The sequence below is a fragment of the Passer domesticus genome, chromosome 8 (genome assembly GCF_036417665.1).
Source record: "Passer domesticus isolate bPasDom1 chromosome 8, bPasDom1.hap1, whole genome shotgun sequence".
Classification (NCBI taxonomy): Eukaryota; Metazoa; Chordata; class Aves; order Passeriformes; family Passeridae; genus Passer; species Passer domesticus.
The window spans coordinates 41,801,237-41,814,499 of record NC_087481.1 but is presented as its reverse complement, the minus strand read 5'-3'; the positions used below and the strand labels follow the sequence as shown (position 1 = coordinate 41,814,499).

General features: G+C 42.7%; 1 protein-coding gene across 24 annotated transcripts in view; it reads left to right on the top strand.

Moving 5' to 3' along the window:
* LOC135306578 (uncharacterized) overlaps window positions 1–13,263 on the top strand; it is a 67,642-nt gene that overhangs the window by 41,136 nt on the left and 13,243 nt on the right. For 8 of the 24 annotated variants that reach the window (XR_010367366.1, XR_010367365.1, XR_010367372.1 and 5 more), the window contains 3 exons: window positions 2,846–2,912; window positions 12,647–12,797; window positions 13,075–13,258. Coding sequence is in view for 10 of the 24 variants with exons in the window: in XM_064430799.1 (XP_064286869.1) it covers window positions 2,846–2,939; window positions 12,647–12,797 (245 nt within the window). In the remaining 14 variants the exon portion in view is untranslated. Of the gene's footprint in view, window positions 1–2,845; window positions 2,940–12,646; window positions 12,798–13,074; window positions 13,259–13,263 lie in introns of all 24 variants that reach the window. The other 16 variants (XM_064430799.1, XM_064430798.1, XM_064430797.1 and 13 more) reach the window with 5 other exon arrangements.

Below are 13,263 nucleotides of genomic sequence, written 5' to 3'. Positions count from 1 at the left end.
TATTAATTTGCTGTGGCAAAGTTCCTGAGTAACTTCTGCTGAGTGACTGACTGACCCTCCAACTTTTTGCCAAATGTTCAAATAGTTTTCCTGTTAGCAATAGCCAGACACAGAGTTTTAGATGGAACTTTGTAACAAGGATTATGTTTTGGCTTTTTGTTTGCGTGGTCTAATTTTCCCCCCTCAGAGATTGTTTCTAATTCTCAAGAGAGTTCTCTCTTATGAGAAAAAAAAAGTAACACAGAAGATGAATTGCCATATTAGTCAACAAAACATTTTGGCTGTAATATGTTACCAGAAGTTCTTCTTGAGTCTCTGAGATGGGAATCATCTCTGCATGGTAGATGTCCAAGCTGCAGTGACTGCTTGTTGCAACTTTTATAATGATCACTGGGTTTAATCTGCTGAGAGTTGTTGAGAACTAGAATGTTCTCAGCAGTGGCTGGAGGAAGAATTTATATTTAGATTCTGATGATTTAGGTAAGTGCCACCACACAGGTTTAAGCAATGTGAACAACAAGTTTTCTTGTGCATCAGTGTGGATGTCTTTAATTCAGCCATTCTCCCACTTATCCAGCTGAAAACTTAGATTCTTCTGGATCTTGAAAACTTTGAATTGGTTTTGGGCTTACTACTGGCCTAGATTGCTGGAAAAATCTTAGTGATTGCACTGAGACCTCAAACCACTTGAGTTTAAAGTTTGCATATAAGTAATTGCTTCTCTAGTTTCCAAATTTGATGGGGATTTCTTCCACATAGTTTTGTTCTGTGTGCACAGGTGTACGTTCCCTGCCCCACTGGCAGCCAGAGTCCCTCTGGGTCTGTGAGGTGAGAAACTGCTTTGAGGCACAGAGCTTCTGCCAGTGACCTTGGGGAGATGTTGGCACCCCAGTTTCTGGTGGGTGGACAATGCCAGCCCAGAGAGCAAAGAAAGCCTGAGGGACTCAGAAATGGCATCAGTTCTGTTGGCAGATACTTCCTGAGTCACTGAGCCAGAGCTATCCGGGTGTGGCAGTGCCAGGCTGGTGCCAGTGCCTTCATGCCCTGCCAGGGCCTCTGGTGTCATCTCCAGGTGCACGGAGTCCTGGGGCAGGGAGCTGGCACACCCTGCAGGAAAATGAAATGAGAAATCTTGCTTGGCATGTGGTGGAAGTAAGTAAAGCAAATGTTCCCTGGTCTTGAATGTCCTCATGACAGGTCAGTTAAAAAAAACCCCAAACAAACAAAAAGAAAAACCAACCAAACAAAAGGAAACCAGAAAATAACTTCCTGTAACATTGGGATGACTCTTACACCCAGTGCTAATATTCGTATTTGCACCTGACTTTAAGAGAGCCCAGACTGGGGAGGAAGGGGTTGCAGCATGTGCATGGCTTTTGTAGTGGCCAAAAAAGGATTTTCCCACCACTACAATAAGACTTTTGCTTAGGATGAGAATATAGAGTGGAGAAAAAAGACAAGCAGAGATAGAAAATGACAAGTAAGCAGCCAGACAAAACCAAACCACTTCCATGTAAACACTCTGGAAACTGCAGGCGCTGTGCTCTGCCAAGTTCAGAGGAAGAGGCAGATCACGAGATTTTCATGCACTGGTTCCATGTGAGACATGTTCTTCTCGTTCCTTTTTGGTCATATCAAGTGAAATATCTGGGGGGTGGCCGAGCCTTTACCACCACACCATGGAACAGAGACAATTACAAAGCCCTGCTCCAGGAGGGGAAGTGAGAAGTGGTGCAGTAGGAAGGTAGAGGGACTTAGCTAGCTCTGGTTAGACTGACCAGATGCTGGGTTTTGTAGGGGACAGAAGCAGAAGATTGTTCTTGCACCTTTTAAGGAAGAGGAAGATGAGCTGGGTCAGATGAGCGGTGGAGGAGCTTGGGCTGAGATCCATGTCTTTCCCTGTCATGAAATAATGATGAAAGCAGAATAAACATGTCTGGTGCTGCTGCTTAATGGGTGAACACTCTGCATCTTGTGGGCAAAAAGAGGACACAGAGCATCCTGGAGCTGTTCATCAGAATGACAGAGAGGTCCAAATACTCTGGAATTGTTTCTGTCAAGGGATATTGCTGATTCTCCTTCCTCTGCGGCACATCCCCTTCCACAGCGCCTCTGTTAGCTGCTGACACAGAAACATGACACAATCAGGCAGCTCTTGCTGTTCACTCAACTCATTTTCTCCCCATCTCTGATCCCAGGATGCTTTCTCTGTCCATGCTTCAGTTGATGCCATAAACTTCAGCTGTTTCAGGCATATCCTGGATATGTCTTTATTTCTTCTCACTGGTGTTAGCCTTGTTGTTCCTGCTTAGTGAAGCAGTCTTAAGAGGTCTGCATTAAGAAGGCAGGAAACAAAACCATGCTGACACTGTGGAAACAGCCTATTTTTTCTTCCTCAGCTAACTCAATCCATACAACAGTACTGGGATTAAGCTCTTTTTGTGAAGTGTTTTTTGGGAGTTGCATTGCGGTGTATGGCATGGTGAATTTGCCAGGCACAGAGGGTCACTGCCTTTCCCTGAGGGAAGACAGCAGACACCCTAGGTTTGCCAGAGTGGAAAAGAAAATATCTAGAAATTCTTCACAAAGGTGCTTGAAATATGGACTATTTCCCTTGGTAAGGGTGGATGCCATGATAGGAGTGAAGTGCTGGAAGCAACGTGTCCTGAAAGGCAGGTTTTCTGATCCCTTCTGCTATTTAGGACAGAAGAGCTGTGGGTTTGGAAGAAAATACACTTCTACAAAGCCCACAGGTTTTCTGTCCCTGTCCCAGAACGTACCCTGGGACAGTGGAGAGAAAATGAAGAGCCTCAAGGAAAGATTGATAAAATTCCTCTTCTTCCAGGGTCAGTCTTGCATGTGGAAAGTTTCTGTGCAGAACAGGATCCTTGGCAAGAATGCACCTCTGCTAGGTGAGAAGCAGATGCCCTCAAGACCAGGCAAAGTATCCAATGTTTTTCTTCCTGTTTGCTCCAGGAATATATTAGTGGGTTATGGGAACAAAGCTGGGAACTGTTTCTTGGCATGTTATCCTGGAGTGCACGTGGTGGTTTCCAAGCTAGAAAAGGATGGGCAAACATCAGATAGGAGGGGCTGAGGAGCTCACGGTACAAGCTATTCCTCTTGTCAGAGCAATTCTTTGGCTCTCAGGTTACCCCTGAGGAAGAAGGTGGCTGGCAGTAGCCTGCACAAAGTGTTCTGGCTGTGGCAACCTGTTCCTTGCTGGTGTCCTCCCCAAGATGCACACACTTCACTGAAGGGTGTGCCATACCTGAGCAGTAGCTCCACTGCTTTCAAGGAGCACCACACTGACAGTCTGTGCATTGCACACCCAGTTTGTGTGCATGCAGCAAAACCTTTTTTTTTTTTTTTGTAATAGCAGGAGATCCATTCTTCTTGTGGAAATAAGGCAACCAAAAAATTGAGATATTCTGGTCTATTTCTTGTCCTCAGCACTGGAGATGCTAGAGACCATGACAAAAATTCCAAGTGCAAGCCAAGAAAAGAGATAGCTTTAAGAGGTTTAAGAATAGGTAGGAAGATAGATGGGAAGAAATGTAGATGGCCGTTTATGCAGTTAGACTATTATTTTTTGACACCCTCATTTAACAGTGAGGGAGGAAAACCTTTTTTTTGCAGATGGAGCATTTGTGAAGCCACTGTCCACATTGTTTGTCATGCAAAAGTTTTATCCTACACTTGATGTGGTATGACTGCAGCTGTTGAAACAATCTAGCTTTCTGAAAATAAGTAAAATATTTATGTTGTTTCACTTTTTTAAACTTGAAAATGGTAAAACTGAATTTTGACATTTATCCCGTTAATAAAAGCAGAAGCCAAGTACACCCTTCGATTTAAGTTTCGCTCCCAGAATTATTTTGGAGTAACAGCTCATTGAGTATATAGCTTGTACATATTATAGTTCCTTTTCCTTTCTTCCTGCATATTAGGTAATAGAAATTCATTTTTCTGTGATGTATCATAATGCAATACATCATATCCCTTCGTTTGAGCTTTTGTCCTACATGTCTCAAAACCCAGCTCTTCTTCGGTTCTCTATTTTGATTATTTCCGCATGTGGATGGAACTGAAAGTTTCTGCAGCCATTGCACAATGTGACAGCCTTCCAGACCAGCTGTCTGGAGGGTCTGGTCTGAGTCCTCTGGTAAGGAGACATCATCCTGTTGCAATTCCAGTATAACTTACACTGGTCGAAGTTAAAAAATAATTGTATAGAAAGGAATGAGTTATGTCAGCCATCTAAATGTAAGGAGAATTCAATCTATTCATCCCAGGGATTCTTTCAATAGGCCTAGGCTTGATTAGTGTAAATAGTCAACAAGAAAGCTCTTTCTTTGGCTGTAGCTACATAACCAAAATTAGCTGTATTTAGGTGTGTTACCTACAGCAGTGGCATGGGAAACAGCTTATATTGACATTGGTCAGGCCGGGGCAGAAAAATGCCAAACAAATATACAGGCAGCCATGAGATCTGTTGGTTTGTGCTTTGGTAGCATCCCTGGTCTTCTTCCTTTTATTTACAGTTACTTTTTAAAAATAGAGATAATTTACCTATTGACCTATGCTTATCTTCCCATACAGCCTCCATATCACCATGTCTGTCTTCTCAGCCTGGTTTCTTGCCAGGTCCTTTCCTGCTTCATCTTAGGTTCCTCTGTGCATCCCATATGCAGTCAGCTATGATTGCTGGTTGGGTTCCTACCATGCATTTACAGTTCTTATTTATTTGGGCTGTCTCTCTGCAAACTATCCTATATCTGCCCTGTGACAATGCAATTCAGTGTACCCACAGAGAAACCTGCTGGCTGTCCCAGTGCTGCTGATCCCTGGGGGAGGCAGGAAGGCATTAGGTGGGTGTTGTGGTACCAGGGGAGGTGTTGGCCTCTGTGATGAGCCACTGTCTTTGCTGCTTTCATTCTGGAGGTGCCAGTAGCTCTTTGTTATCTGACGTATCTAAATGTAACAGATGTGCAGATGGAAGAAGAAAATCAGATTTTTAGAAGAAGAAAGTGAATTTTGACATCTGTTGCTTATATTCTGAACATCTGCAGCCACTAAAAAGATTGGGCAAAAGGGCAAAATATGACATATCTATATGTCTGCAGTTATAGTGCATTTGCAAGTAGTGCTCATTTTAATATGGATATTCAAATGATGCTACAAATACAGAGTTTTAGCAGGTTAGTGGGAGTGCAGAGAGGCTGCTGAGATGAACTTCTGTGAGTTGCCATCATATCTCAAATTGCAACAAACCTGAGAGGCCTCAGAATGATTTTTTGGATACTGGTTGTGTTCAGTGCTTGGCTGGCTTGCTGAACTGGGCTATGTTTTGGCTTGTGGTAAACATTGAGACTGATGTCCCAAACCCTGGAGCTGTTTCAGCTGAGTGACCGCTGGCAGCCCTCTAGCACTGTGTTCTTCCAAACATTTATCTGTAGCTGTGGCACATGCTGTTTACTTTATTTGCATTCAAATGGGCTTTCTGTTAAACATTTTCCGTATTTCTTTTTCTTTTCCTTCTCACTTCATCAGAATGCAGCAAATCTGACTGCTTGTGTAGGGAAAGGTGCCAAAAGAGCCTGTGCACAGCTTGGGTCACAGCGCTTCCCTTCCAGCTGGTAAGTCATGGAGCATCTCTAGGGATGCAGATCCAAAGGGAGGATTAGATGTCTGCCTGGGCTTGAGCTCCAAAAGTTATCTGGAATCCAAAGTTATGCTGGTCATAAACTGGTTCAGCATTGTCATCTGACGAGGATGGACCTCTATCCATCTTCAGGGTAGTGATGGATACAGTGAACAAAAGAATTACATCTGTAGGATCCTAGCTATGCAATATGGACACTAAAGATGCTGACAACCCCTGGCATAAAAGGAAGCCTGCCAGTAATGAATAGCATGCAGGACACATGGATATGTGAGATTTAGGGCACACGATCCCTGTTTCTCTGTATTCTTCAGTGTTTTGTTCATCTAAATGATTGTATGTGTTCTCATAACCCATTATATATTTATGTATAAAGTTATGCCTTTGAATTAGGGACAGAAGTACCTATTTGCCTTGCTGGGTTTAATGCACTTAGTATTACTGATATCCAGTTATACAATTTAATTTCAGACCTTATTTTAGTGATAAGGTATTTTAAAAAGAGTTTCTTCTGGCACTGAGCAGTTCTGAATGAAGTTCTTATCTACACACATCCTAAAACATTCTCTGAACAAGAACATGAATTTGTTTATTTAGGGAGGCTGTTGTTTCCTAGGAGGTTGACCATTTGCTAGTGATATTCAACAGAAAACTTTAATTTTGAATCGAAATATATTGTATTTATTTAATTTGTTCCTCTGTCTCATTCACTGTTGTTCTCCACAGCTCCTGTTGCTGTGCTGCTGCTGCAGAGCAATGATGTGTGGTGGAGCACTGTGTGTTGGCTGCCTGTGGGGACAGCAGCCCAGGCAGGGCACACCAAGGGTCATGTCTTAAAAGTCAGCACCTTCTTTGGCTGCCTGCAATGTCCCAACAGCAGGGAAGGAGTTGATTAATTACAATGATTCAGAAAGCCATCACAGTGATTCAGAAATAGCTACAATCATAAAGAGCATGTTGATATTAAACACTAATTCCAGGAAAGAGCTAATTTTTGACTGGTCACAATTCCTGGTACTGGTCTGGCTGTGTCTTGTAACTAAATAGTGAAAATATGGGTAAAGCAGCAAAGCTATGATAGCAAAGGGCAGGGGTTAAAGGTCTCCGGTTAGCATAAAATGTTATTTTTCCTGTAATTCTAATCTGATAGCTCTTAACATTTCCAGTGATTTAATGATTCTTTAGAAAGTTAAATGTATTTACAACCTGATACAGGAACAGAAAATCGTCCATTTAGAGAAACAAACTGCATATTTGTGGCCTTCTTACGATGAGGATGAGGCAGAAAAGAGAGAATTCCTTCGCAGACCCTTAGCAGGACAGCAGAATAAAGGAAACAGATACAGAGTTCTTTTAGATTATTTCTCTGTACTAGGTGAATAGAGAGTTCATCCTGATGAAAGCAAAGTTTACCTTGGAAATGAAGTCCAAAGCATAGTAATACCCAATGTCTTCATACAGAGCCCAGCTCCATGGGACTTCTCCCAGGGGATGTGTGAAAAAAGAGCCAGACTAAGCCAAGGTCTGGTTGTGACAGCAAACTTGGTCCTGTGTAAAATACATTCACACTTGCAAAGCATGTCTGGTTATGAGCCAAGGAAATTAATTTCAGATGTTACATTTTTGCCAAGTATTTGTGGCACTAGAACACTAACTGTATAATTTCTGCTTCTTTTGCTGGGGTGGCAATGAATACAGGAGATCTAGCAGAATTAGATTGAAAGAATTGAGCATAAGATTTTCAAAAAGAATCCTGAATTAGGTATTGTATATTCCTAAGCATACCTACTGCCATGTGAGAGAAAGTCAGGAGTCCCTACTTGTTGAATCGTAGGTTGCAATGTACACAGAAATGTGTACATCTAAAAGTACACTCTTGCTTTGGAGACTAATCAGCAAGTTTCAGAGAGAGGCAACCACAGGGAAATTCAAGGGTAACTGAATTATCCTGCAATTGTCATCATGCAAAAAAAGGAGAAAACCAGTGTTCCTTTCATTTTTGTGTGCATGTCATTGTGATACAAGACATGCCTCAAAGTAATGCTGGAGAATCGGGTGCTGTGTGAGCTAAAGGTGCAAGAAAAAAAAATGGGAGAGCCAAAATGCATGGCAGTGATGTTCAAATATGCAAAAGGCTGGTGTTAAAAGGGTGTGAACTATCTCTTCTCCGTGTTGTAGTAAGGCAGGTCTGGAAATACACTAAGAGTTCATTTTGGTATTAAGACATAGTTTTGAAGAGTAGAGGTTGTGAAATATCAATATGGGGAATTTTGGAATCTTTATCTCTGAGATAGAGATTAACAAAAACATTTAGTTAATCCTTCCTCAGGGAAAAGGACTGGCAGGGCAAAGCACTGGCATAAATGACCTTAAGTCTCAGAAAGTACCAATAGCTTTTGGAGCAGAAGGACTTTTGTTCATCTATTTTAAGTTGGCTGGAATTTCCAGCCCTTTCTTATCTAAATAGGAACTCTCTCTGGAGTCCATTGTTCAACAGGAAAAATTCCTGGGTTTCACCTTAGCTGGAAGACCTAATTTCCTGTTTGATATTTTAAACAGAACTTTGTTCTCAAAGAAGAAAGTCCCAGACACCTTATTAGGAAAAAAGAACAATACAAAAGAAAAATCCCAAAGGACAATATAGTGTGACCAAGTAAGAAACTTTACAGTGTAACACTCTCTTGACAGCATGTCTTTTATTCTTGCTAACTCCTGCAATCTAACCCAAAACATTTCCACAGAAAAACGTAGGTATCTAATGTCTCCCTAGATGCCAGTGTCAACAAGTGAGTTCTCAGTGCTGAGTCCCTGAGCATTTGCTGGGTTTACAAATGACAATTCCTTGGCTGCCTTTCCTGTGACAAGTGGCCCACCTGATAGCCAGTGTGGCTAACCTAATCATTTAGGATCCCCTGGAACAGAGAGAATCCATCTCAAACTTACACAACAATGAATGTTTCAGTACACACAGCAGAACAGCCTCAATGAGAGTGATGAGGAAAGAGATGTTATCAAATGGCCCAGACGTATCACTGGAAGGTGGGGGACTTGCCTGTAATTTTCTGCTCCAGAGCAGAGAAGGTTTTCCAGCCAAGTGCTGCTTCTGTCAGTGTTGACATCTCCAGCACCAAGTAATGTGAGGTTAGAGTGGAAGAAGGAGGAAGAACTTGCATTTCTATGTTTGATAATGTGTCAAGACACCAAAAACGTAGGCATCATTGCATTTTAAGTTCTGCCTTTAGTTCCAAGAATGCTGTTCTAGTAGTTTTAGATTTTCAAAGTTCGCTTTACTTTTTGCCTCTGTCATGGAAGGCCCTGAGGACTTACCCATATAAGGTTTTCTGTAAGTCTGCCTAGATTTGTTAAGTAGTGAGTGTAAGCTGATGACTGATTAGATCCTCAGGTGGAATACTCCCTAGAAAAGAAAAATTCTGCTTGCTTTCTAGTGATAATAGTCTCTTCAATCCTAAAAGCTAACTTGAAACCAAGGAGAGCAGGACTGCACTTGAAGTCCTGTTTTGAACTACTTACAGCCTCTAACACTTGCTTTACTAAAATTTTCTGCAGCTGGTTGCTGTCCAAACATAATGTATTGATTTAATTTGAATTAGTTACATTTGGAAGAACCATTTCCTGCATTCAAGGGAAACAATCTGTACATTACTATCTTTCTTTGAAATACATCCACAGCTGAGATAAAAAAGTAGGAAAACTATTTCTTTTTGAGAAATGTTTTTGGATGTCCTGATGATGGTTGGTTTATAGCTGGATGAATTAGGGGATGTTGAAAACAGCAGTTCCTGGAAGATCTGTGCATTTTTATTGTGATTGTGTAGGAATGTCTTTGGGTGAGGGAGGATGAAGCTGGTCTCTGAAAGACTGTTGACTTACACAGAGCAGATCTGTTATCTTGTTCCAGCCCCATATTCCAGCTCATTCATTTACTCATCTGTTCTCACTTACAAATAAGAAGAGACCTTAAATGCTGCACTGACAGCAGGTTAATAGCCTTACAGTCGTAAAGGAAGCAATGATAAGAGGGCATAGAACCCCAGGAGTTTTCCAGGCATGTTCCCATTCCCTGCAGTGTGTTTTCCCTGGGTCACGTGAGAAATGCAAGTGAACTGCAGTCAGTACCCCAGGGGCCTTGCAGTGGGGGCACAGCTCAGGAATCCTTGGAAGCACTTGCTAATGTAGATGTTCACCAGATTGCTTCTCCTGGGCTCCCTAAAGGCTGCCTGTGAGTTCCTGTCCCTATTACTATGGTTTGGGTGGCATTGAGTACCACTGCTCATTGCTTTCCTTATAGCATCTTTATGGGCTGCTCTCTGTTCTAGGGGCTCCTTATACCAGAGTGTCTGATGTCAGAGAGAAGCTTTTGAGTGCTGCAGGGGGATCTGAATAAAGCTCCTACAAGAAAGTGCTTTCTCAGGAAAGGCATCTCAGTAAAGGAGCTGTCTACCTTGCACAGTTCCTTGCTGATTTGCTGTTTCCCAAAGATACATAAATAGACTTAACAAAAAAGCACGGGACATGGAGTACTTTGTCTGATGTCTCCTGGTGCAGGATTATATATTTTCAAGCACTCATAGCTGTTCCAGTTTTTCTGATGGAAGCAAAAGCCATAGATTTTGTAAGATTAAAAAAATCTTGGCAACAAACTTCATGAGGTGGTTATTCCCAACATTTCTGTAGCTAGAACAGAAGTCAAAACTGCATTTAATGTATGGTTATTTAAAATGATAGGCTAACTTATGAGCCTGGAAAAGAAAGAAGACAAGACCATTTGCAATAGCATGTTGCAGTAATTAAGGGTATTATTCATAAGCCAGCTCCTCCAAAAAGCCTCTAAACTGTTACCACCCACTCCTTTTCCTCCCTGAGCTTCACCAGTTGTTTTTTCACTTGATTATGGTGATACACAGACTATCCTTCAGAAAGCCAAACTTCGGGACAGCCATCCTGTCTTCCCTAGGCTTTCACAGGCGTTGCTGACACCTACCTTTGATTGTATTTTGGCAGTTGTGTAAGTTAGAATCAAAGCGAATGTCTGAGTCTCCACTGATTTAATTCATTAACAAGTATTTATTAAGGCAAGGCACATTCATGTTGGCACAGGTGCTGCAGCACGTACTTCAGTCGCAGTGCCAGTTGCAGATTTCAGAGAGCTGTTTGCAGCCTGGATGTGCTGTTATGACACCGTTTTTCCATGTGGTGTTAGGTTTAGACCGAGCGGTGCCAAGCGATCTGTGCCGGGATGCCGGCAGGGAGCGGGAGACAGCGCTCGCAGCCGCCCTGTCCCCCGAGCCCGCCTGGCACGGCACGGCACGGCACGGGACACGCGGGGACAGCGCGGACACGGCTGCCACCTGCCCGCGGGGACAGGCAAGGACAGCCCGCAGCGCCCCGAACAGCCCCCCTGCCCAGCCTGGCTGCTTGAACAGCTTTAAAGGAGCTTAACTCTGCAGAGATGTGATTGGGAAGTTTAAAAATATTGAGTTAGTGATCGCTATGCATTCTTGGATAAATGAGGGGACACTGTCTAGTATGAAGTTAGTTGTGGCTCCACACCCTCAAAGCACAGGAATAGATGTTGTCCTCATATCTTAGAGACACACCTGGAACCTCAAGACCCTTTGAGACAGCCCAGATCGTGGCCATCCTTCCCATGGGCTGCCGTGGTCCCCACCCAGCAGAACGGAGTGCCAGGGCACAGCCAGCCCCAACAGGGACAGAGAGTGGCGTGCCAGGGGCCTCTCTGTGCTTCACAGCAGTTTGAGGAGTGTCATAAAACATTCCCTGCAGCTTCACCTATCCCAGAGATGTATGGAGAGGGATCTTCATGTCGTTTTAAGGAAGAAGTAGGAAAAGACGAAGAAACATAAACCTTCCAATACTGATAATCTGGAGAGTGTATCAATCCCATCACTGACTGTAGGATAAATATGCAGGAAATGAACCTGGGTACTTCTGTTTCACCAGTTTTTTGTTCATATCCCAAAGACACACATACAGGTAGATCTATCCTGTCCTACAGGCAGCCAGTCATATGGACATCACTGTGGGAAGGTGTATGGGAGACAGGAACAGTGATCTCTGTGTTCTGCATACCCCTGGGGTGTGGGATGCTCAGTGCTGTCTCTCCAAGGTCTGTGCCTTTGTTTTCCTCCTGCCAATGCTTTTCATCACCTACGTCTCTCCTGTACCTGTTCAGGATCTATTTTTCCAACATCCCTTTGGTCACAGACATTTTTTGCTGATTCCCCACTAGGATGAAAATAAATTGCACTTAATCACAACTGCTAGTGTATTGAGGGAGCAAGAGACATTGTGTAAAGTGATGGGAAAAGGCTCTCTAGCACTCTGAAAGCTTTAAAAATCTTGCTTTCAGTTTAGAAGGGAATTTCAACTAAAACCACTGAAAAGCTCTTCAGAAAACACTGACTGTATGTTGTTTGTGATTGTTCCCACATCCCTCATAATTCTCAACCACAGCGCTGTGCTAGAGGCTAGATACACATGGTGGGTGTTTTTGCTCTTGCTAACAGTGGGACAGCAGGAATGCAAGCTTCCCTTTGATGTCCAGAATCAAAGTATTGACAAACAGTAAGAGAGGGATGTGAGTTTTGAGGTTGTATCTTCCCTCAGAACATGAAAACTGCCTATGTCCAAGCTTTTCCCAATACTCTTTTATTCTTCTCACAAATTTGTTGGTATTGTTTTCCTTTTCTCTCCATACAGGAAATAAAACTGAGCTCTCACACTTGAAAATGCTTGTCATGCTATCTGTGCAGAAACATTTCAGACTCCTTGTACTGAGCACTTCATTTCTCAGCCACATCTTTTCAAGAACTGGCAGCCTGCAGAGTAACTTTGAAAATAATTTATTTCATATTGCATCAGTCCTGTATACGAGAGCTGTCTTTAACCAGTCCTGTGTTCTTCTGGTACTGCAATTGATTTCGTTTCTGTCATTTTCAGGTCTTTGGTTTGCTTGCAGAGCAGCTGTAACTGCACCACATTTTGCAGCATGGATGGGCTGCAATGGTGTGGATGTGCACAGCAAAACAGCCCTTGGAATTTCTGAACAAACATCTCACACATGGGCACTTTCACTTTGCAGGGAACTTGAGTAAGATAATCCCTCTGGCCTCTTTTTTCTGTGTTCCTGTTCTTCTATTGTAGTTATTTTTAAATAACAATTGTTTTGGGTGTACTATATACATGACACATGACATTGTTTTGCAAAGTTTTGGCTTCCTGAAGAGAGAACTTTTCCTTTGTAATCTCCTTTTCAAAATGTGAAAAGTCATTCCCTGGGCAAGTTTCGGTTTCGGTTTTCACTTGCTGTTCTGATGCCGTTTCCATAAAACGTGAGTTTGGGCTTCAGTTTCGTTTTTCTTTTGCAGCCCTAGTTTGAAAATGATGTCAGAAGGAGGAGGCAGTGAAAATCTGGATGTGCTACTGTAGGTCAGCAGAACTAAATCACCTTTATTCCCTGGTCCAATTACGCTAACCTTGATCCATCTCTGCTCTGCTCTGCTGACTGCAATGTGGACACATACAAACTCCTTTGGAAAACTAACTGCACAGGTATA